The sequence below is a fragment of the Hippoglossus stenolepis genome, chromosome 18, assembly GCF_022539355.2.
Source record: "Hippoglossus stenolepis isolate QCI-W04-F060 chromosome 18, HSTE1.2, whole genome shotgun sequence".
NCBI classification, from domain to species: domain Eukaryota; kingdom Metazoa; phylum Chordata; class Actinopteri; order Pleuronectiformes; family Pleuronectidae; genus Hippoglossus; species Hippoglossus stenolepis.
Genome location: NC_061500.1, coordinates 13,381,158 through 13,406,382, shown reverse-complemented (window position 1 = coordinate 13,406,382; position 25,225 = coordinate 13,381,158). Strand labels below are relative to the sequence as shown.

Below are 25,225 nucleotides of genomic sequence, written 5' to 3'. Positions count from 1 at the left end.
GATGAGCTTGCAAGTTTGCAGGTCAACACACTACCGCGACCATCCCATCCTCCAGTTTTGAAATCTATATTTTGCAGCACATCTCTAACCCTCATGGCCTGCACCAACTATAAAACACACCTAATTTGCCCACAGGCTTGGCCTGGGGTGGGCAGTAGCCTACAGCCAAACAGGCGGGAAAAAATGTGAGCAGAGGACAGAAGAGGAGCAGCGAGGTAAACTGTGTTAGGTTCACAGCTTCCTGCCTGCCACAGTTTGTGGGCTCAGAGTGCAGATAATTAAGGTTGAGAGTGGACAGCTCCCCGCAGTGCCAGTGTGCCTTGATCATGCAGCGCCGTGGACCAGGGCGATACATTTTCACAAACAGGGAACACAGCAGCAGGAGCCACTGGGGAGCTCTATAGGGAGCTGAGCTGTATGGTGAAAATGGGGGAATGGAGCACTTTATTTACTCTGTCCATGTTTGGGCGGTAGAGACTCCGTCAAAGGACTTCGGTACTGACTAGTGGCTCATTCTACGCAGCTCTGGAGGTTTGTTTCAAGCTGTGAAGCAGTCCCCGCTGCCACAAAGAGGTTTAGTTGAAGTGGCTTTTTTCCTACCTGCTTTAAATATTGCGGAGAGAAGAGAAGAAATCCTCTCCACTGCTCTTTGTACCCACTCACTGTTTCACTGTTTACTCTGTCCGCACCCGTTGCCTGCACCGTGCTCCTGTCTGGAGTTCGGTGTTTCATTTGTTTTTGTGTGCATTAGAATACCAGTGGGCATCCACAGTGAAGTGGTTGACTGACTGAGGGAGTGGGAGTTATGAGGCCAGATGGATATGAATGTGAGAGTCCTCACTGTTCTCTCCTAAAAACTCGGGGCCCCACGCCGCCGCTGCTGCTGCTGCTGAGCTCAGTCCTCCTTGCTTCCTCTGCAGCACTTCTCTCCTCAAATCGTCAACCGAGGGAGTCCTCTTTATTTCCAGCATCTGCGCTATGAAGAGAAACACCAGCAAACTAGGCCACTGCATAATAAGCAAGAATAGCAGCAAAGTGAAATGAATAAAAAAAAAAGAAAGAAAAGAATCAGTTTGTGGGGAGAAAGCTTATCCAACATGCAAATGTTGACTAAAGTAATGCAGCAGGCAAATATTGTCCTGATTATTATTATTGATTAACTTTACCTACAGCATCTGCTGAGGTGCATCAGAGTTCACATCTCATTTAAAGCCCTCAGCTATATGGTCACATGACTGACGATGTACCTTAACCCAACACAGAAAGACCCCGGGTGAACAAGGATTTGAACCGGGAACCTTTTTTGCTGTGTGGAAACAGACCATTCATTCTTAACTTTGTAATGTAACTCCACATTTAAAAACTTACTAAAGCAAAACCATAAAACCCTTTTCAGCAAAGTATTAAAAGTGTTTGTTCTGCAGGAAAATGGACCTTATATATTATATTATTAGATTGTCACTGATGCAACAAGCAGCTGTTTGCCGCTGCAGGAGCTTATTCGACATGCAACTGCTGACAAAAGTGAATCAGCGAGCAAATATTATCCTTATTCCTTTTTCTTTTTGCAGATGCGACCGTTTATTATTGCCTGCCTTTACCTATAGATTCTGCAGAGGTGCATCAGAGTTCACATCTCATTTCAGCGGCCGAGCCCCTTCAGCTATGCTGTCATGTGACTGACGATGTACCTTGCTGACTTTTAGTTTTCGTGTGAGTGTCAGCTGCGGTCCTGGGATCCCTCCTGGTGCTGCACTATTTCTGTGATACTCAGCATTTTTGCACTCGATTCACTTTGTCAACAGCTTCATTATTGTCTACTAGGAAGTGACACATGCTCGAGTACTCACTGCTTCTCCTTTAATGATTTTTGACTCTAGTTCTTGGTTGTATTTTGTGTCTCGTCTATATTTCTGTAACAATCCAGCGTCTGAGACACATTTTTTATTTATTTATTAAATAACAACGTCCGACAACCCTGACCTGTCCGGGGTGTGTACCCCACCTCTAGCTCAATGTCAGGGCTCTGCAAACACACTTAAACACATTTGAGCAACACTTCACTGCATTGTTTCTCTCTCTCTCTCTTTATTCTCTATCCAGTGTGGAGCACGACTTTCGCCTGCAGGAAGGGCAGGTCGTACGCACATGGAAGGTGGGCGACCCTCCGGAAGGCTCACCGCAGCCCTCCACTCCCCAGGCCTCCACACCCAACCAACAAGACTCCCCGCAGCCGGTGCGACCCCCGGCCACCACCAAGAAGAACAGGAAGAAATGCTTCTGGTTCCTCTGAGCGCTGGAGGACGGAGATATTTTGATACTGTAATGCACTGCGTACTTTTCTTTAAAAAAAACTTTAAAAAACAAAACAAATTACAAAGAATTAACTATGGTGGTACGGAATGAACTGGATACTTCAGATTGAAACATAAAACTGTGGGTGGAGAAAGCAAAAGACAAAGGTTATGTTTTTAGCTGTTGGAGTTGATGAAAATGGTTTGACTGGAGCGCACATGTTGTTACTGCTCTTAAAATGCCTCTTCAGCACTCGCAGGTTTGATATGGTGCAGGGAAGTGAAAGTGCTGAAGTCAAATAAAAGCGAAAGTTCAGTCCACAATATGGGAGGAAGCAATTAGGAGATATAAAGAGAATGTATAGCAGGTGGATGGGGGGGAAGGGGCAAAGTGCAACAGGCAATACAGCCGAGACGACAGAGCATATTTATAAAAGATGATATTATTAGAGTTTATAGGCAAAGAGGGAAAAAGACAAAGAGAAAAAGATGTATCTTCATTAATGGACTTCATCAAATCGGTCAGAACACCAGCTTTTATATCCACTGACATTTAAAAAGAATTATTATGAACTGTATTTAAAACTTTTAATATACTGTAATTGATTACACATGTCTACATGCACATGCATTAACATATACATAAAATAACTGATGAACATTTACATTCAAAGCAAATATAAAATGAGATAATGGGTGAATTGAGTTCTGTACATACCAGAGCTGTTCTGCTTGGATGCTATATTTCAGATATGGATTACTGCTCTATAAAAGTATTTTACCACAGCCGGCTTGTGTGTGTGTTTCTGGACACTGGACTCAACATGTTTCAAGACATTATCCTCACATTCTTAACGTCAGCATGCAAATACCTATAGTGTGAAAACATAAAGTAAAGGTGTACAGATTTATCCAGTTTTAAAAGTAAAGGTATCTGCTCTGCAGGGATTGACTGTGTTTACATGAACACCGATAGATCGACTATTGACCTTATTCAGAATTCAGGTATTATTTAGATTATGATGTTTACAGTTGCTAATAAAAGTAAATCCCTTCACATTCCAGTTTACATTTCACAGCATAGTCTGATTATGACTCATGTGATTATGTCCACTGCTAAACTGTTACATCCCACGTTATTCCACCAGTATTAAAACAGTTTAGTGTACGATTCTACCGTTTACATTTTGGATGTTTTCTTTCGAATTTTGTAAAAGCTTCCGCCTTTTATTTTTTGGACATCATCATTAGACCTTAGTCACTGCAGGAAACTGGGATTAGGCAAATGACTGTCAATCTTTAACAAAAACAAAACTATATATATATCACAGGCGAAATTGAGTCAGGGAAGCGGCTCAGTCCTCAGATGGCGGCTCAGACAGCCCACTTTCCTGGACACTCCAGGGCAAGTCTCAGGAAATCAAGCCTCAGCTGTTTGATGGCTGTGAGAAGCCCCAAATATTACTACTTAGTAATTCATGACACACATAAGCTGCTTCTGTGAGGCTCTGAGGTGGCATGAGATTGTGGCCTAATTTATTCCCAACTTCGGAAAGTGTTAGCTCTCGGTTTGTTTGCCTGCTTGTTTGCATTTGTGCGGCCCGCTGCCAGCTTCCACTTCCACTACCACAAACAGAGCAGTTGGAAACTATTTTGTTTTGGTTGGGGAGCATTATTGGAAGCGATGGGATAGTTTCAGGCATCTGTGTCTGGCGGTGTATGAGTCCACAGCCCCCCTTATGTCCCGGACTGGTAACTGCCACTTTTTCAAGCTGTGAACACACAAGCGTGCGTAGGTACACACGAGCAGACGCACACAAACACGTCAACCTGAGCTCTCAGTCCTGCTGTGCTGCACTGAGGTGAAGAAGTTGAAAAGCCCTCCCTGCACATACCATCGCTTCATAAGCAACACATTTACACACAAACTCCGTCACACACACTCACCATCTCGCAACCACACAATTCCACTTCACAAACACACACACACACACACAATCGCACAGCTAACATATTGTTCTCAGAACAACATAATGCATTATCTCCCCCGCAGTTGTTCCTCTCTCTCTCTCTCTCTCACAACCAGGCACATGCTCGCTCCTAGTAGCTCTGTGTGTGCCGCGCAACGCTGAGAGGAGTGTAGAGTTGTCAGTCATTAATCTGCTACAGCACAGCCTGTAATCCTGATGACAGAGCGGAGCGGGCTTACAGAGAGCAGAGAGGATCTGAGCTCAGCCTGGAGTGGGGAACAAAGGAGCCAGAGAAGACTGGCTTTGAATCCATAAAGAGAAAGGGAGTGTGCACGACTCTGTGTGTGTGTGTGTGTGTGTGTGTGTGTGTGTGTGTGTGTGTGTGTGTGTGTGTGTGTGTGTGTGTGTGTGTGCGTGTGTGTGTGTGTGTGAGGATTCTGGGGTGAGGTAGGTAACTATTCTGTCAGCAATGCTGCAGTGCTATTCAAGAATGAATGCTGGCAAACACAAAAGGGGAGAAAAGCTTTAACAGGGAAAGCAACCCTTCCTGCCGGTGTGTCACAGCGACACGCCGGCTAAATGGGCTCGTGTCCAGACTGGTCATTAAAGCGGCTCCGGAGAAGCGCGGCGGCTCGCAGAGACGGAGAGTGAACAAGCGTTATTTTGGAGGCCTCTTCAAAGAAACATCAAGGGTCAAAGTTGGCTCACGCAATTCAGCGCAACATCAGTCGCGGCTCGGCTGAAAATGAAGGAGAAAAAAAAAAATAACCATGTCTCCAGGCATCAACAAGCATGTATAATGGGCATGTGAAAACAACTACAACTGGCCCCGCATGCTGAGAGAGGAAGCGGCAAAGCTAATACTGCATGAGTCATTGGGCTCCGGCTGCTATAGAGATATTATGTTTCACTTTAGCACATTACAACTAAAGAGGTCATTTCACAGTCAATCAGACCGAGAAGTCATAGGTGCGGGAGGCAGAACCTGCACGCCGGTCCAGCAGTGAAATAATATTATTTGAAGGCTAATGCAGTAAATGATGCAACATAAACTGTGTCTTTTCTCAATGACTTAATAATGATGCTGATAAACAAGCCCCAAAGTTGCAATGATACTTGAAAGAAATTGCTTTTCTTTGATCCGAGATAGGAGCCTCATTAGTGGCCGAATAAAAGGAAAAAAAATGGATTGAATGTGGACCAGGGGATTCAAATTAAAAATACACCCACATGCGTGTGCACGAAAACACGTGCACACTCATACAGATAGACTTGCAAAATGCCTGTGAACATTCTTCTGGACGGCTCTTTAGATTTCAGGGGCATCACACAGACTCAGTATCCCAGCCAAATACAGACGGCAAACACATTTTTAGGAACCAGCAGAAAAAGCAGGATGACAATGTCCTCAACCACAGGGCACAACTAGTGAAGTATAAAGAGTTTTAAAACAAGGGTTCTGCATGTTTCAAATTCAAGACTTTTTAAGACCATAATAAATAAAACATTTCGAGTAAGACAGATATGTGGGAATATTGAAGAAATGACTAATACTGCATGAGTCCATGATGACCCCATAACTGAAGATAAGGTGTAGTAGCCTTGTAGAGAATAGCCCCGAAACGCAATATTATCTCTTAAAACTACAGGCAGAGGGAGTAGATATCCATAGACTTTACCCCAGTCAAGGTGAGTGTCCATTATAATGATGGAAGTAGGGTAAAATGTTAACATTTTTAAGATCTAGCTTAAGACTATGTTCATAATAGTTGAATATATTACTGATTTGTTGAGGTCTAAAATTCAGATGATTCAAGTTTAGATACAGAAACCCTGATAAAAATGATGTGGTGCAGTCCCCAGATCTCAACCAAATTGAGCGACTGTAAGTGCAGACCTCTTGTGTGTACATGCATACTTGCTCTTATATTGTGGTGGTGACAGTGATCTGAGTCCAGACTAATCCATGTGGACAAAACTTGAAGTCCCCTCAGGAAGACAGCTGTTCTTTGGAGGGGTTAAGATTTGGTTTGAGGGTTCAGGTTGGTCGTCATGGTTAAGATCATGAAAAGGGGCTAAGAAAAGCATTATATCAATGAGTGTCCCCACAGGGATAGTGGAACAGGACTCTCTCTCTCTAAGTGTGTGTGTGTGTGTGTGTCTGTGTCACTGGGAAATTGTAAATAATAAATTAAAAGGTACCCATTTCCAGAAGACCCGCCAAGTTTCTGAGTCGACCGGTTTAATAAAATATGAGCTAAATTCTCCCCTGCCACTGCTGTCACTGATGCAAAAAGGGGCAATGAAATGTAAATACATTGTGCCTGAGCTGAGAAACACTCAGAAACACTGTGGACCTGAGACTCCAGCTGAGGAGAGGATGAGCCCATGTGGAGGCAACAGGAAAGGTTGAAAAGTCTGCGGGATTTGTCAATATGCTGCATAGATTTTAATTAGCTCTGGACATTTTGCCTTCACAGGGAACTTTGGAGTATGGGCGGCAAAGTTTTTTAAGAAAGAGTGGGATGTTTGAAACAAGGGCCCAGACCGAATTCATGCTGGAGGAGGTTCACAAGCATCAGACGAACTTCCCAAATGTGCATAATTGGAGCTTGGAGGAACATCAACATAAGGTTTGGCCGAGTGAGTGAAGTTTTTAATCTGTGCTCATTCCTCATATGTATTTTTTAGGATATGTGAGCCGCCTGCATTTATGCCCCAAATGTAGTCATACAGAAGTTAAACCAAAAAGGGATAGTTCACCCAAAAATGAAAATTCACTCATTATCTGCTCACGACTGTCGATGGAGGTAGTGTTTGAAGTGTTTCAGTCCACACAACACTTTTGGAGTTTCGGGGGTAAACAGCGTTGCAGCCAAATCCAATACAGTTGAAGTAACTGGGGACTCCTTCAGACGTAATAAAACAACAGGAAACAAAAACCATAACATAATCCACGTGTCCGTAAGCCCCGATATTCAAATTCGACTCGAAACGGCGTCATTTACACCATGTTTTTAGCCTTAATGTCCACTGATAGCTTCAGCCCGAAGCCGCGTTCACGTCCAAGCGCACACACCGCACAAGCTCGCACCTCTATGCGCCTGCCCAAGAGAAACGTGACGACATTAGCGATACACTCAAGAATTTATGTTTGTTCTTCATTTGTTTTTTTTACGTTTGAAGAAGTGGTCTTCCAGTTAAAACTTGGATTGTATTGGATTTGGCTGCAACGCTGTTTACCCCTGAAACTCCAAAAGTGTTTTGTGGACCCATCGGCATAGTGGAGGGTAGATAGAGCGAATTTTCATTTTTGGGTGAACTTTCCCCTTAAGGCTGAAACATATTTCTCTTTGATGGTCACAGGCAAATCTACTCATCATTTGACCTTTTTCATGTGGCTTTTTCTTTTATACTTGAAATCCTGGAGCTTTTTTCTTCTTCTTCTTTTCATTACTTTTTCAAACTCGTCTCCCAACAGGAGGTGGATCAATCAGTTAGTGTTCTTGAACCTGGAATTAGGTCTTGTTCAGAGCTGCTTCAACCCTGAAAAGAAAACACAGCTCTGAGTAAAAAAACTCACATTCTTCTTTTATCCGAAGGTGGCCACTCCTTTAACACAGCAAATGTGCTGATGCACCAGCACGGGGAAAAAAATTGAACTGGACACAACTTTTGCTGCAACGCAATGCAGCACCATCCAGCAAGGTGCTGCGGTGGCCAATCAAATCCACATAATCCTGGTACTCTTGATTATTTCCACTTTACTTACTTTCCAGAGTTGTAAAATCCTGCGTCAGGGTTTTATAAACCTCTGTCCAGAGTCCAGAAGTCTTCACACTCATTGTTGTCCCAAACTGACCTTGTTGAGTCTTATTTCATTGTCTCTCTGGTATTTGACACACACCCCCAAAACGCAGACCCTCACATTGTTGTAGCACAGGGATTATTTCTGTCTAAATTATAGACTTCATATGAAGATGTAACAACATGTCTCCTATTACTCCCACTATCCAGAATGAAGCCAAAATACTGCGGATATAAACGTCGCCATCTTGCTCATTTAGCGCCAGAATCCGTGCGGTAGCGATCTGGGATGGAACCATGGTAGAGAGGTCCTGACAAAACATGCGGTCAGCGGAAATTAACCCTGTTTTTTTTTGTATCGTCAAATAACTAATTAAAACCAAAATTACCAGAAAAATAAACATTTGAACAATCATCAATGTTACACATGTTCTGGCAGCAACAGCTTCACCGCTCCTCCTTCTCCTGGTAATTCACTTACCCAGATCTACTCTTGCTGACCCAGCTGCCGTATCGCCCATCTCCCAGATGTCCCCAATGGTCTTGGATTCATGGACTATGCTCGCTCCCTAGGGTGGTCTCGACACACGATGCCACTGCACCTGCCTCCATGGAGTGTGAAGCAGCTGGGGAGAATGAGCTGGAGGCAGGTGCAGCAGTCTCCATCACTACAGAGGTTTGAACCGGAACCAAGGCTCAGATGTTTAGCTCCACACCAAATCCAGCATTTTAGCCTAAATTTGACCTTTTGTTTAGCTCACCTACACGGACTGAACCTCACCATCTGTGTTTACCACTGAGTTTTCCCAAGCTGCAGTAGTAGGCTATAATCCATTACCTGTTGTTGGCCTGGCTGACTCAGAAAACAATCCTGACCTGACCCATCTGTTCTTACTAGAACCCCAGAGAGAGGCTTGAAAAAGGTGATGTAAAACTACATTGTTATTGTTTCGGATACTGAAAACTACAAATGTATCTTGTCACAAGTGTCAAAACCTTAAATAAACCACCAAACAAGTGCAAAATGTGGAACCTTTAAGTAAACATATCAGTTTATCACTGCCTCCGTACTCAAGTGCACACAAGGTCTGACAGTTCACAACAAACAAAGCAACTAAATCCAGACTATGGATGACAGCGTTCAGAGCTTCAAAATATGAACTTCCTACCACGACATGTCATGCGGCAAAATTTATGAGGCTGAACACAGAGTTTATAGAACAGTGAGACATTTTGAACTAAAAATAAATAGGAGTTCATGCCTGTGCTGCCTGCAGGGCAGTCGGTGTGCTCCGCAACACGCTTGACAATCATTTTCAAGGGATTGTGTCACTGTTTGAGAGGAGCTTTCTCAACATGAAAGTCAGTCTCTCTGAAGACACCTTAGATAACTTCAAAGTCCTGTGACTGCTTTGCCGAGAGGTGCTCTTCCTTTGTTTTGCTCAGCCAGTTTGTTGTCTCCTCCATTGAGGATTAGATGATAGAGTGTGAGTACATATTGCATCACGGGCTGTTCTTTTTAATTTATGATTAAAAGGTAACCGTGGACAGTGAACAGGACTTTAAATGCTAAAATAGTCAGAGAGCTTGGTATCCAAGAAGAAACTTGGAGAAACCCTTACAATGGGATTTCTTATTTTCTTTAGCAAACTTTAGAAAACAATTTAATTCAATTTGTACAGCGCCAAATAATATCATACATTATCCCAAGGCACTTTACAAAGTGAGGTCGAGACTTTAATAATTGTTGAGCAGCCCAACAGTTCCCACAAACAGAACTTCTTTTATTTCAAATTAAAAAATTGGATTTTACTTAGATTTTCTTCTGACTGCAGTTTGTAATTATCCTTCTAATTAGATGTTCTATACGCTGATTCACTTTATTGTCAAGAATTAGACAAGAAAATTGATATCATGGTTTGTACCGTAGACTATAAATAAAGATAGATGTTTTCCCAAAAGTGAAGCCAAAGCATCTTGATTGTCCCGAGTGGCTCGTGGCAGTGTAGGTAATAAACCCAGCCTCCTCCATGTTAGTGGATGGGACATGGAAAAATCCAAACAAAACTACAAAGAGTACAAGTGTTATGTGTAGTTTTACAGGAGGTAATGCAGTGGACTATTTCCTGGGTGGTCGTAAGATACTGGAGTCATTACTGTGAGGTTACCCTAGCCACAAGTTTACGCTACTAGCTTAGTTACTGTCCACCACAAAACACTTCACTGCTGGAAATGTTAACATGAAATAAAAAACTGCAAGGTTGTGCTTTAATTGTTAGTTGGATTTGATTATCTGGTTATTGTCTGTTAGCTGTAAATGTACATTTAGTGTATAGATCAGATATCTCTATAAGAAAGTGCCTTTTCCAATGAATCTGAAACTACCCTTTTCTTTAATTATATTGCTTATAGTCATGAATATTTGACGTGAAAGGGAAATATTTATAGTGCGCTTTGAAACCAAATCTGTGTTCAGGAGCTTGAGTTGAAAAAATCTGATAGAAAACAACAGCTGCTGCCTTATCAGAAATGATCAGTGTTGTGCTGACTTTTATTTCCCACAGCATTAAATCAGCAACAAGAGGCTGAGGCGTGTAACTCCTCTTAATTAGCATCAGATCCTCCGACAACATGCAATATACATCACATTATGAACCTCGTCTAGCTGCCACACATACAGCATAGTGGGTCTCCAGTGGCATTATTCCTTGACTAATGATGTGGCATTAATTGAAATTACTGTCCCTGAAGATCCGTGTCAGTATCTATCTATCTATCAAGTGTTGGGCTGGAGCCCATATTGACATCTTAGCACAATACACTAAAGGAAGATATAGAGGTTTGTATTTAAAGGTACCATTTTGTAGAAAGTGGGATTTCCATGTCTTTTTTTGATCATAAAGCGAGTGTAGGTAATACAAATATACACATAATAATGAATATATACATATGTATGTTTTTCTTATTATATAAAAAAAGAAATAGTCATGTGTTCTGTTGACATAGATTTTAAAAAAATATCACTTTTAAAGGTTTAAATAATACATTTTTGTGTGGTTAAAAAGAATGGATAGATAGATAGATAGATAGATAGATAGATAGATAGATAGATAGATAGATAGATAGATAGATTCAGTACCATGACAGTCATTTCCCCTGGGTTTGGTCTTATGTAATGAGATACAGGCAAATTTCTTCTGACGTAATGAAGATTTAACTAAAATTAACATACAGGGACATGTTGCATCACATTTTCTGCTAATCCTCCTCCGATTCCCATTATTTCCCCCTGTAACGTGGTATTGTGGTTTCTGAAACATGCGTTAATAAGCTACGCTGGCACTGGATGTCAAGTTGAGATCGACTTCCTCTGCACTGTGATACAATATGAGAAGATGAATAGAGCTCCGCAGCTTTGTAGATCGCACAAAGGATTTCACTTTGTTCATCTCCTCCCCCAGTTTCTCCTCCGGTTTTCTTAACAAACGCTCTTCACTAATAACTGCATGTAAAACAAGTTGCATTACCAACGTGCACTCAAGTAAACAGTACAGTTTCTAGTTTTCGTGCCCCCTCACACACACTCACAGCTCAAGTTTGATTCATTCACTTAAAGACCACAGTGTCCTCTTACAAATCCACACAGGAGAAACCCAGAATAGATCAAAATGTTCAAATACTCACCTGTGTGTCGCCCTCAGTTATTTCCCCAGGCTCAGAGATTTAAGCTTTTAGGGAGCTAACTTTCTTGCCCTGTAGTTACTTCTCAGACAACCAATAAGCAGGCTTTAGTAGCCAAGTCTGCAGACCTAAGTCAGGGTTTAATCAAGTTAATCAATCCTCCTGCATTTTGGGCTAAAATAATTGGTGTTTTTATATTTACAGATAATTCTCCTAATTAGATGTTAAAACTGATCATTAATCAAACAAAGATATAAATATATCGTCATTGAGTTCAAAAGTATATTGATGAGTTTTTGTCAAACATTATTATACAATATAATCACTACAGATTTTTTTTTAAATCGCAATAAAGCCACGCTAGCGATTAGAGTCTTGATACTAAGCTAAGCTAAGCAAGTGCAGGTTGTAGCATCATATTGTTTTCATATTTCGATATGTAAATGAAATGCTGCAGATGATTTCTCACTTCACTAACTGCAATTCATCACCACTCACTCACCATTCTCGTGTTTCCCATCTGTGTAGAATAGCTACATTAAAATTTAAGAATATCGTGATGGTCTTTTAAAAACACCCCGAAGCATTTTTTTTCCCCTGATTGTTTCAAACTGACCTAGTTAAAGCAGTAAATTTTTATATGCAGGGATATCGCTTCACAATACACTGACTGCTGTGGTGCCAAGGCGCAAGGCATTCGGCCAAAACAATAATAATGAACTGCCTTAAGGCAAATATTATTTTACCACCCAAAATGCCTAATACATCCTCTGGGTTCATGATAAGACTTCAAATGTACATTGTCATTACATGCCATTATAATCGTATATATATAAATATAAATATATATATATATATATATAGGGTGTTCACATTGGGAACAGCAAGTCTCTCTACCTATGCTTTAATGCTGCTGTTGTGAATTAAAAAAATAAAGGTTTGTCCAAGAGGAAGTAGGTTGTTAATGATGAAAAAACGTGTTCTGGGCATCAAGGCTCAAAAACAGAAACTCTCCGTACACATTATTCAGACTTCATTACTGAGTGAGCTCTGAAAGAACAAAACTCTTACACTCAGATAAAATAATGGTGCATTACCATCAGGCCATTTGTACTCTTCATACTCAGTTTGTGTTCTAATCAGTGTGGTGAAAGTGCTGAGATTGTTTTGTTTAGAAAAAGACGGAAAAGGCTACGTCAACGTGCATTAGAAGGAAACTCATCTGAAGCCTCCCTCTGTAAAAGTAGCCTGCAGTTGTGTTTTCACCAAAACATACTTAAAGTATCAAAAGTAACAGACGTTGTAAGGAAATATTGGATTCTGTTACTGTTGTTGTGTAAACTGTTTCTTTTCTGTTGTCGACAGTTGTAGTGGAGTTAGGTTTAATGACTTATAGGGAGATTAGTAGTTTAATCACACATATTAAAAAAGGATTATACTTTATTATAAACATTATGTATAAACAGGACCAACTTTACTATGATGGTCCTATAAAATTACAATTCTTTATTGTTATTGTTGTTGTTGAGGATAATGTAACCTATTTATTTCATTTTAATAGTATATTATTGTTGGGACATGTAACCACGTGGTGTGTGGCTGTGAACCAACCTCTCACATCTCTTAATGGTCAGTCAGCTCATTGATGAAAGTTGCTCTCTCCTGTTGTCAGTGCACTGTGGCTCAGTCTAAACGCAGGTGAGGACACTGTGTTTTTTTCAGGTCCTCGTGATGGACAGTCTGTGTATATTTGATCCGTGGCTGCCATGTTGAAGCAGTCATTGGATATCAGCCTGTTCCCAGTGAAGGAGTCAAGTCATCACAGGTTCAGCTTCTGCTTCCTCCGCTGCTCAACACCTCGTCAGTTTCTGTGCAGCAGTTTATCAACAGTTTTCCACCATGACAATCATCCCGAGCTGCGTTCCACCCGCATGAGACACCTGGGAACCGTCTAATTGCTGGGAGCCTCCACACCTCTGCGGCCATGGTGCGTTCACTGACGCTGTTTTTGTTAGCACTTCTTCATCTCGGTCATGCCACAGTCTACACCAACGACTGGGCGATTAGAATAAGAGGCGACCTGCGTTATGTGAACAGAACTGCAGAGAAATATGGATTCACCAACATGGGTCAGGTACGTGTGATCCAACACACACACACACACACACACACACACACACACACACAAGCTGCAGACATGGACACAACAAGCATTTGCATTATTGATCTTTAATTATTGTCTTGTTATTTTTTCAGTGTATCTCATATTTGTGTAGACTTATGTTGGCCTTGATGTTACAATTAACTGAGAGACATCAGCAATAACAGCAAGTCAACAAATAATGGGACAAAATACAAGAGTTATAATACTACTACTACTAATAATAATAATATAAAAACAAGCTTTATTTGTATACCTCTTTCTCAACAAAGTTACAAAGAGCTGCGCAAGGGGATAAAACAATAATGCCAACAATTAAAATAAATAAAATATATTGAAATCCACCCAGATTTTGAAATGTATTTATTTATTTTTCACTTTTTTACGATTAAAAGGCTGAAACACAAAATACATTCGAACAAAACAACACAGAACAAAGTAAGACAAAAGGTGCTGACAAGTCTAATCTCCTCAGGTTAGGAGTTTCAGAACCTCAGGGTCCTGATGGACAAGCCTGGTCACCCTTAGTTACCAGCCTTGACTTATACTAACTATTAGCAAGTGTTGGTTGGACGATGTTAGATTACAGCTTGGAGCACAGGGACTTTGAAGCTCTATAGTATAACTGGGGTTCCGACTGTGCTGAGCTTTAAAAAGAATCTTAAAATCAATCCTCCATTGAACTGGCAGCCAGTGAAGGGAGGCAAGAATCTGGGAGATATGGGCCCTTTATGCTTGGTCTTGGTTAACATGCGAGCAGCGGAATTCTAAACTAGCTGAAGCCGAGACACTGAAGATTGACAGTAGTGCAGTAGTCCAGGCGTGAAAAGAAAAAGACACGAATAAGCCTTTCTATCTTTTATAGCTTAGCTGATTTGACTTTGGCTGAAAATCACAAGATTGAACCAGGTTATTGCCATTGGCTTCGAAACCAAGTGCCATAAATGACATTTTGAGATTTCTTCATAATGTTTGACTGTCAAAATATTTGATTTATCTCCAGTAGATAACATCAGTTAAAAAAATTAATAAAAGGTTCTAACATAAAACAGAATGAAGTTATATTATCTTCAACACTGTTGGGGTTTTTCTTTTACGGCGTCCTGGAGAACTTTTTATGTCAGAAGTCAGCGGCTGCTCATCTACATTAAGAGTCTGTGAAGCAGCCAGAGACGTCGTTCTGTTCTCTCATCTCTTGACCTTTATCTCAGCAGCCTGACCTCGACGATATAATATTAATTATACAAACTGTTAAACTCTGAAGAACCAACAACCAGCGCTTTATTGCCTTTCAATTAGGGTTGCAAAGAATTTTGTTAGTGCTCATGTACACGAAAGAAAGAAAGACCGAAACCAATCAGAGCAGACTCGCCAATGCACCGGCAGAATGGCCTAATAAAAAACGGAATCAATAAATAATAAAGCAAATAAATAAAACCGGAGCAGGGTTTAGAGGCCGGGCCCATAAAATTCAACGCACGCGCTCCCTCGGGACAGGGGCTGTAATGAAAGTTGCAGGTCTTGGGTCTATGTGTTACTGTGGGTGAGATGAACCACAGAGAGACACTTTGAAATAGAAAAAAAAAAAAAGAGTTTTATGTGCTTTATGGAGCTGAGGACAGAAATCAGAGAGCAAATTTCCCAACATGAGGCATCAGGAAATAAATTAAGAGCAAAACTTATTCTTGTCAGTTGCAGAAAATGGACAGCACAACATAAATTACACGGAGCGTCTGAGGCCTCTTAAAAATCTGCTAACATCATGGTGTCAAAGGCACACACACACACACACACACACACACACACACACACACACACACACACACACACACACACACACATATGAGACACACACATGAGCAGCAGTGTGGCTGAAGTCATGTGGCTCAGGTTACCTTCGCCTGAAAAACTATCACAGGTGTCATGTAGCCACTTGAATGAAAGACGCCAAAGGCAGCTTCATAATTTAACAGATGTTTAGCGCAGTGACGGAGCGGGATGAGCAGCTCTCCTTCACTTGGAAACAAATTAAATAAGCAGATTCTAACGTCTGTTTCAACAGATTGGAGACCTGAAGAGTTACTACAGTTTTCGCCACCAAGAGACGGCGAAGCGCTCCACCGTGTCCAACGAAGAGGTGGCTGCTGGCGTCGCCAAGGAGACCAAGGTATAGTAATGGGATACGAGGATTGGGAGACTCTGCTGGATTATTAATCAGCTGCGTATCCCTCCCTACCTACTGATACAAACACGTGAGCGCACACACACACACACATACAGACACACACGCACACACGCCTATGTGTTGGCCCCTTCTACACAAAAACACACACTCCTCCCCCTCACATGATGGACCAAAGTGTCAAGTGTTAGGCATCACATTTAAATGATAATAAGCACATGGAAGAGAGAAGGTTCTTAAAGTGAAATGTGCTTAGAATACAAACACCAAACACACATTAAAAAAGAAGAAACACGTGTAACAGGATGTTCAGGGGAGTGATGGGTTTGATTTAGGTAAGCAGCAACATTACACACCAACTTATTTATGTATATTTCATTTAAAAGGTGGTGATATAGATGCGCATATAAGAACCCCGAAGTGCAGTGAGGCAGCACTGTTGTTAAAGTGCCCAATAAAATATGTATTTATAATATATTCTGCTTTATAGTCAGACCAATTGGCAGCAACAAATATCAGCTGTATTTCAATTCTGACACCAAATGTTATTTTCTGGAAGGAATTATGTTTGGAAACACTTGCCCTCACAGAGCCGTGGTAAATTACCAAAGGGCTTGCCAAGATAAGAATGTTCTCTCTGGGACGACGGTGGCCGACTGTGAGCTGCTGAGAGAGGAGACGTCCTAGAACGTCAGAGTCAATTTCAGACATGATTTAGATAAACCAAGTGTATATAAAGATGGACGATACGTCTCCACTTCCTCCTGCTGTCCAGAAATTTTGCCAAATTAACCCACATATGAACCCTGTCATCTTGCGTATTTGGAGTCTAAGCAGCTATTGAGGGATGGAACCACAGCGGTTTGGTCTGTGTCCCATCCACTAACATGTAGGAGGAAGGATTTGTGACCTATACTGCTGCCGGCCAGATTGAGGCGCTTTGGCTTCACTTTTGGGGAGCAGTGATGTCATCCAACTTTATACTGTATACAGTCTATGAGATAAACTTCGAAATCGAAAGTCCAGTTCTTATCAAAATGAGTAGGATTCATCCTCTGGGAACCATGGATGTTAGCAGTAGTAGTAGTAGATAGTTGGTGAGATGTTTCAGACTGGACCAAAGTGTCAAACAGACCATCCAACCAACTGACAGACCGACACTGACATCCATTGGGCCATGCTGCTAGCTACATGTCTACATAAATAACCTTGTGTACTAGGAAGGTTGGATGGAGGGCAGCTGGGCCTGGATGTAGACACTTGACATTTAACGTCTGTGGGGTCGACCCTACTGAGATTAAATGCGTGGGACTTCCCGCTCGTCTGACAGGACTGAAGAAGCATCTTGGATGAGAGGTGAAACAGCTTCAAGCATCTACAACCTCGTTCAGCTGCCCTCGACTCAACCCACCTGTGATAACCATGACCTGGATGACGGAGAATCCACACAGGCTAACAGACCGTGTGGTTCCTTTTTAAGGTGGAATGGCTCCAGCAGCAGGTGGTCCAGAGAAGAGCAAAGAGGAACTCCAGAGCAAGTCACATCTCAGCAGACATGAAACCCAAACGCCCCCCCGCTGCCCGGGCCCGGTCCAGCCGCACCCAGACGCTGCGCTTCAATGACCCAGCGTGGAACAGCCTGTGGTACATCGTGAGTCAGATATTTTTTTTTTTATTTACTAAGCTCCTGTCTGAATTACAGACACATAAACCCAGACAGACAAGAGTTTTAAAATAGACCCCGTTTTATTCTTTTACTCTCACGGGCTGTATTGGATGTGCCACTGTTTGCTCCACAGCACTGCAGCGGCGAGGCCGAGGGCTGCCTGTCTCACATGAACATCGCGGCGGCCTGGACGAGGGGCTACACGGGGAAGGGTGTGGTGGTGTCTGTCCTAGATGATGGCATTGAGAGAGAGCATCCGGATCTGAAGCCAAATTATGTAAGTGCCCCGGGATGGGACGCCCTTCTCGGGAAGGAGACATTAATCATAAGCAATTTGGCAGAGCTCCTCGTGCAAGAGCGCGGAGCTGAGACAGATATTGCAAGGCGGTCGAGGCAGAGCTTTTGGGCCAAAGGTTTGGAAAGGCCGACTAAGAGTATTGGAATGGACATTAAACGTCCGATCCACTTAACTGTGGAGTGGACTGGTGAATAATGCTCTTTGTGATTTGCCTGATATAACAGAGACAGATAGCTGCTGGCATCTTGTTATGTGCCGCTACTAACTATCCATCTGTTTCAGGATCCTCTCGCCAGCTATGATGTGAACGGACAAGACCCAGATCCCTCTCCGGATCACTCAGGCGACGCTGATAACTAGTGAGCACTTCTTATTTCTAGATTTCTCTCCCGCACCTGTTTTGCCATCTCCATTTTTCCCTCGTAATTCAAATTTTAATTATCGCCAACCTCTCCTTTCCATTTTCCCCCTAGTAATTACATGCATATATGGATATGCAAATTCCCCAGTCTGAATTCTGTCTTCTCACTGGTTTGATGTAACGGAAATAGCCTGTCTTCTCCTCATGCATATGCATCTAACCTCATGTTCTGATGATCTCCTCCTTTCTCCGAAGCCATGGGACTGAGTGTGCAGGGATGGTTGTTGCCGCTGCGAATAACTCCGAGTGCACGGTTGGAGTGTCTTTCCATGCACGTATCGGCGGTGAGTGCATGTGACGGCATGAAACTCGTGCGCCCAAGGACTTCTGTAGGTCAGAGTTTTGTGTATAATGCTCTCAAACGTTTATCCTCTGCCCTCTTTACCTGTAGGCATCCGCATGCTGGATGGAGATGTGACAGACATCATAGAGGCCCACTCGCTGAGCTTCAGACCTCAGCATATTGATATTTACTTAGCTAGCTGGGGGCCAGAGGATGACGGAGCCACTTTGGAGGGACCAGGGCCTCTGACTCATCTCGCTTTACAGAATGGCATTAAAACAGTGAGACAGAGAGAGAGAGAGAGAGAGAGAGAGAGAGAGAGAGAGAGAGAGAGAGAGAGAATTGTGTGTGAAAGAGGGGGTCTTGTTGACTGCGTGTGTTTGTTTATGTCTGCGTCCTACCTGCGGCTGTATATTTACTTCAAGGGCTTATCGTTCTCTCCTCATCGATGTGCAAATATCATTAATAAATTAATCACCTCTGTCTGCTTCTCCCAATTAATCTCAGGGCCGACAGGGGAGGGGCTCTGTTTTCGTCTGGGCTTCGGGGAACGGTGGGCAGAGAGGTGACCACTGCTCCTGTGACGGCTACAGCAACAGTATCTACACCGTCTCTATCAGCAGCAGCACTTGGCGTGGAAGCCGGCCAGATTACCTGGAGCAGTGCGCCTCCACACTGGCGACAGCTTACACCGGGGGAGACGCGGAGGAGATGGTGAGTCGAGGCTGTGATGAACATAAGGAACATCCTCTGTATTAAATACCCAGAAATATAAATGTAAATCAATAACAACACAAGGGTTAATATGAACGTTATTAAGATCCAGGGCCCATCGTCACCACAACAAGGGCTGAGGCTGCTCGTTCCCTTCACAATAAATCCATGAAGTCTTTCAGCCAGTTATCAAAAACAAAGCAATTTAGTTAACATAATGTGTCTCTCATCATAATAATAAGTTTTACTGACAAATAAGCAAATGCAATGATGTGGTGTGTGTGAGCATTGACTGTAAATTTGTTTACTCAAGAGGCTTGTTAAGTTCTGTTACTATCGCTGCGCCTCTCAGTGACCATTTGCAGGAACGCTCTGCACATTGATTCTTCACTTTAATTAGTCCATTTAACTTTATTTTACAAAACATAAACAATATTATATTCTTTGCCTTATATAGCAATTACAAGTTATTCTAATACAATATATGTATTGTTTATACAGGCGTATCAAACAAGTCACATAATCTCCTGTCTGATCAAAAATAAAATAATGCAAAACATAATGGAGATAGAAGACACTTCCTGTTACTGTCTCAGTCTGAGGAAGAATGTTTCTGGGTTTATTGTGCACAGGAAAATCTGTGATGATGAAACTAGAGATTAGATTCAACATTATTGTCATTGTGCACAGGTACAAAGGCAGTGACATGCACTTAGCATCTAATCAAAGCGTCAGCAGAGCATTAGCATCATATACAACTACAGTGCAGATCTGAGTAAGTACCACGGAATAAATGATGCTATAATGTAAATTCGATCATATACAGAGATGATATGATAAAAAGTTCACTTGTGAACAGAATGGTGGAAGTTCAGTTAACTAACATGTAAGTAGAAGAAAAAATTCTGAATTGATCAGACTCAACTTAATTGTAAATTTTTGTCTTTAATAAATATTTTATACTTTTTTTCAACTTTATTCAATAAATAATCTTTAAATAGTTTACCTGGGAAACCTAAAATTACTAATTCCATATAATATAACACAAATAATCTTTAAGAATCCTTTACAAGTTTCACACAGAAGTTGTATCTTTGTGAAACAATGAACATTTACGGCGGATAATGTTTTCAACAATAGATGAATGATGAATGAATGTTTAGTCTAGTTTGAATGATGCTTCTCCTTTGAAGAACATTTCTATTTCCCAACAAGTTTTCTCTATAAACCAGGTTATATTGTTTCTATCAGGAAACTTCTGAAAATGATTCAATAATAAAACATTTTATTAACCTGCGAAATATAAAATATGTAAATCTGACTTAGTCATTTATGCTAAAAGTGTTTTCAGATGTTTTGCCTTCTGCTTGCATCTCTACTCTGCAATCAGTCCTGGTCATTGATGTGCAACATTGCAAATAATTCAGCTCAATTCCACAATGATCTCATAGATTGAAATACATAGAAACACTAAAGCAAAGTCTCTGATCCTGCAATGTGATGACTACAACCCTTGTGTTGTCGTCGACAGATAACGTTGGGCCCGCAGCAGAGCTGTCGCTGGGCCCAGTCGGGCTCCTCCCTCTCCGCCTCCATGGCTGCAGGTGTCATCGCTCTTACTTTGGACGCCAAGTAAGCAGCTCTCACACACATAAAATCCATACATACAGGCACAGTTTCAAATCAATACGTGTTCCTATTGATGGGGGGGGGGGATGAGAGTATGATGCTTTGCTCCGTTTGACCTTTTCTCAGCCCCGCTCTAACCTGGAGGGATGTGCAGCACATTATCGTTCGCACATCAAAAGCTCATCATCTCATCGCTCCTGACTGGGCCGTTAATGGAGCCGGATACGAAGGTATTATTCCCATCAGATGCTGAATTCCCCTCTTCTTTGAGAGTAGTTTAGAGAATGTGAACAATAATCTTTTTGACGCAATCATCTCGAAACTTCTAATAAAAGAGATGAGCGGAGATAAGCATATTTTGGTAAATGTTCTCCCGGCCCCTTTTTTTTTAGGGAGACTATAAAACACTGAGCATGAAACTAATGAGATCCTGTGAGCAGAACAGTGATAAACGCCGTCAAAGTCCCAGGAGTGTGTGAAGTCTTTTTAAAGCTACAGTGTCTTTTAAGCCCCATCTAATGTGTCTTGTGTGTGTGTGTGTGTGTGTGTGTGTGTGTGTGTGTGTGTCAGTGAGCCACCTGTACGGCTTTGGCCTGCTGGATGCTGAGGGCCTGGTGAAGGAGGCCGAGCGATGGAAGCAAGTTCCCTCGCAGCACGGGTGCGCGGAGGAGGCTCCCATCCAGCCGAGCAGGTATCCCACCAAGAGATCTCTGCTTCCACTCTGGGGCTTCCCTTGAATCCTCCTCTTTTATCACACTTTATTTATGTCTCTCTCACTTCTCACACAGATCCCTCTCTCGGACTCTTTATTGTGTGTCACTTTCTTCTTTACAACTTCTCCCCGTAACTCTCATGCTTCTCTGTTTTCCGCCCTCTTCTCTTCTCTCAGCCGCCCACTGCATCTGTTTTATTCTTTTCTCTCCGTCTCATGACAGAGCCATTCATCCAGGCCCGGTGCTGACGTCCACCTATGAGGCCACGGGCTGCTCCGACGAGCCCCGGCAGCACGTTGTTTATGTGGAGCATGTCGTCGTACGTGTTACCATCACTCATGGCCGCCGCGGCGACCTTTCTATTACGCTCACTTCACCTTCGGGCACAGTGTCGCAGCTGCTAGCTAACAGGTAACAGAGAGCGATGTTTCATCCAACAATAATTATCCCTGCCCAGGTAGCTTCAACACATGGTCGCTACACATCATCTCTGAGTGTATGGCTTGTTTCTTATCTTGATTCAGTAGTGTTGTCTTTCGGGTTTGAAAGCAAGAAAATAAAATTGTCCTGCCCTTGTTCTGGGTGCATTAGTTTGCATTAGTTGAATTCCCTTTCCCATAAAATACAGGGGGGGAAAATAAACAGGGCGGCATCTATTTTGAAAAAGAAACAACCTTGAGATCCTTGATTTTGCTGCTCCATGTTGGCTAGGGATCTGCCAGACTTTTTTATTGATGAGAAGGCGGTGTAATAATATAATAAGCAGTGGAGGGCAGGAGTGCATGAACCCGTTAAAAGTAACCATCGGTACGATAAATGACATATGAGTGTCATTTATCTTTACAGCCACTCCACAGGGCAGATTTCTTCAGCTTGGCAACTTGTCCCATTAGGGAGATAAAGGATTTTGGCAAATACTACTGGAAGATTGCAAGCGCTCTCCTCACATCGTGTTTCAAAGGGACTGTCCGTGGCCAAATTAATTTTGAGCATTTTTCTGCCACTTTCAGCAAAAATACACCACAATGAAAAGTGCAACAAAGTGTTGATGGCTAATTAAAGCACGTTCAAATCACATTGGTGCAAAGTTGCTATTTGCTTCTGCTCATGTGCCCTACTTAAAGCTGCTCTCGTCAAACTGTTTGATGTGTGATCTGGAACCTGCACTGAATCATCACGACTCTGCAGTTCCCCTTAACTCTACGGAGCGTTCTGGTGTCTTTCAGCTCGTTGTTTCGGTCTTAGAATTTGCGACGTTACTGGTTCACTCTCTGCTGTCACCAATCTCATTTCCGGCCACAACAGGTTAAAAAAAAAAAAAGAACTATAAAAACCCAATGCACCCGACCTGCTCTGCACCAAACAGCAGAGAATCACATTGAGCATCTAGCTGGTGAACACAGTGGAGCATTTAGCAGCTAAAGAGCCTGATATTTCCCTCGGGAGCTGGAGGAGAGAAGACAGAGTGAATATTGAATTTAAATTTGTCGGGTGGCCAGAAACATGACTCCAAATGAATGATAATGTCCCTCTGTATTTGCTGGATGTGTAAATAAGCATCTGTTTGCTAAAGACTTCCCAGTGTCATCTGTTTAAGATGATAATGTCAGTCAATATGTTTAGATTAAGACATTAGTCTGAATAAGTCACTGTCATGCAAAAAGCCTTTTCTGATTATCTTAATCTGAATAAGGTGTAAGAGTATTCTGACCTTTGTCATATGTAGGAATATATACATCCTAATTGCAGTATAACATTCTAACTACATTTTCACTGTATTTTGTGACATCGACATACATATGACTATAAAGGGAATATCGTTTTAGTTATTTATGTAAACATTGTTATCAAAAATGTCTTATTCAGAATGAGGTCAACAGTCAGGATCTTGGTATCCATGTAAACAGTGTCAGTGTAGTGTTCACAGCTTGTAGAAATTATTTGGAAAAAAACCCACTAAATGAATACTTTTGCTATCTGTTCTTACATTTTGCTGATAATCTTCTGTTAAATAAGTAAAACTGAATCTGGGGATTTTATTAATGACAGAGTATTTCTACATTGCCTTATTATTTTATTTAAGTAAAGGATGTGAATAATTCTCACTGTAGTAGTAGTATTAGATGAAGCAGCAGTAGTTGTAGTAGTAAAAATGATGTTTGTAGTTGATTTAGCAGCAGTATGGTTATGTCATATTTTTGTGTTAGGCCTCTCGACAACTCCACTGAGGGATTCCACAACTGGGAATTGATGACGACTCACTGCTGGGGGGAGCAGGCAGCCGGGGAATGGACGTTGAAAATCAAAGATACTCCCTCTCAGAAGAGAGACAACGCTGAACTAGGTCTGCTCTTACTCTTCGTAACATCTCAGTATTACAAAACAATGGCATTGAAGTTCAGCCAGAGCAGCGGCAGCTAAAATACAGTCCAGGCCTCGCGGGACCGACCTGTTATCTCGCCCTCTTTCTGTTTCTCTGTTGTTTCCCAGGGATGCTGAAGGAGTGGTCCCTGGTGATTTATGGCACCGCAGAGCAGCCGTACCCGGTGCATCGTGAGCGAGCCCGATCAGCGGAGATGCTGACGGATAGTGACCTCACTGAAGAATACAGTGGTGAGTCATGTACTCAGACTATTCAAACAGCAGCTAAATGTACTCTACTGTAATGGAGATTTACAGTGCATTTTAGATTCTGGTTTCTTTATGGTTAGAGTGAGGAAGCTCCGTTGAAATCATTTTTTTATACAAATAAACGATGCAGACATGAAACTATTAGTCACATAATTGATGAGCTGACCACCGTTTTAATCATAATTTATCAAACCAGATATTAAAGTGACAGTATTCTCTGCTTTTATATGTGATTATCATTTAATGATGTTTGTTCAAGCAAAACAAGATAACACATTTGAAGCCAATATTAATCATAACAACAATAATCATCATAAACTATATTTTTACAGCATTTTTCTTAACAATGTTACAAAGTGAGATTAAAATAAAATTATTGAACACGAGCAGAGAAAATAGAACAATAAAATTTTTTTATTATCAAATAAATAAATACGATTAGTCAGTGTAATAAAAGTCAATGTCATCACTTCTAAAAGCTTTCGTAAAAAGAAATGTTTTTAGAAGGGATTGTCACCTTGACTTTTCATAGACTAAATTAGTAATGAATTAATCAATACATTAACTGGGAGAAATATCCATCAGAGTAATCAAAACAATGAACAAATCTAATGAATAACACACAAATCAGTAAACGCTGTGTTTGATGTGAATAAGAAAAATACAAACATTCACTGGGTAGGTTGCTAAAAACCTGTGAGTCCCGAGGCTACTGACATCGACAGGAGCTCACTGGAGTCAAACCTGGGGTCCAATCAAAGAAAGCCGACTGGAG

At 41.7% G+C, this 25,225-nt stretch overlaps 2 protein-coding genes across 6 annotated transcripts in view; both read left to right on the top strand.

Moving 5' to 3' along the window:
• The window catches only part of LOC118098121 (mucin-5AC), a 35,250-nt gene extending 32,170 nt beyond the window's left edge, over positions 1-3,080 (top strand). For all 5 annotated transcript variants that reach the window (XM_035141604.2, XM_035141599.2, XM_035141601.2 and 2 more), the window contains exon 4: positions 2,104-3,080. In XM_035141604.2, the coding sequence (XP_034997495.2) occupies positions 2,104-2,293 (190 nt within the window). In that variant the 3' untranslated portion in view covers positions 2,294-3,080. The remainder of the gene's footprint in view (positions 1-2,103) is intronic.
• A 10,656-nt stretch (positions 3,081-13,736) lies between these two features.
• Positions 13,737-25,225, top strand: part of pcsk5a (proprotein convertase subtilisin/kexin type 5a) — a 33,355-nt gene continuing 21,866 nt past the window's right edge. The window contains exons 1-14 of the mRNA XM_035141718.2: positions 13,737-13,886; positions 15,976-16,080; positions 17,576-17,746; positions 17,895-18,038; positions 18,342-18,418; positions 18,676-18,764; positions 18,872-19,044; positions 19,271-19,477; positions 21,009-21,109; positions 21,233-21,336; positions 21,677-21,797; positions 22,042-22,230; positions 24,027-24,163; positions 24,310-24,432. Of these exons, the coding sequence (XP_034997609.2) occupies positions 13,737-13,886; positions 15,976-16,080; positions 17,576-17,746; positions 17,895-18,038; positions 18,342-18,418; positions 18,676-18,764; positions 18,872-19,044; positions 19,271-19,477; positions 21,009-21,109; positions 21,233-21,336; positions 21,677-21,797; positions 22,042-22,230; positions 24,027-24,163; positions 24,310-24,432 (1,891 nt within the window). The remainder of the gene's footprint in view (positions 13,887-15,975; positions 16,081-17,575; positions 17,747-17,894; positions 18,039-18,341; positions 18,419-18,675; positions 18,765-18,871; positions 19,045-19,270; positions 19,478-21,008; positions 21,110-21,232; positions 21,337-21,676; positions 21,798-22,041; positions 22,231-24,026; positions 24,164-24,309; positions 24,433-25,225) is intronic.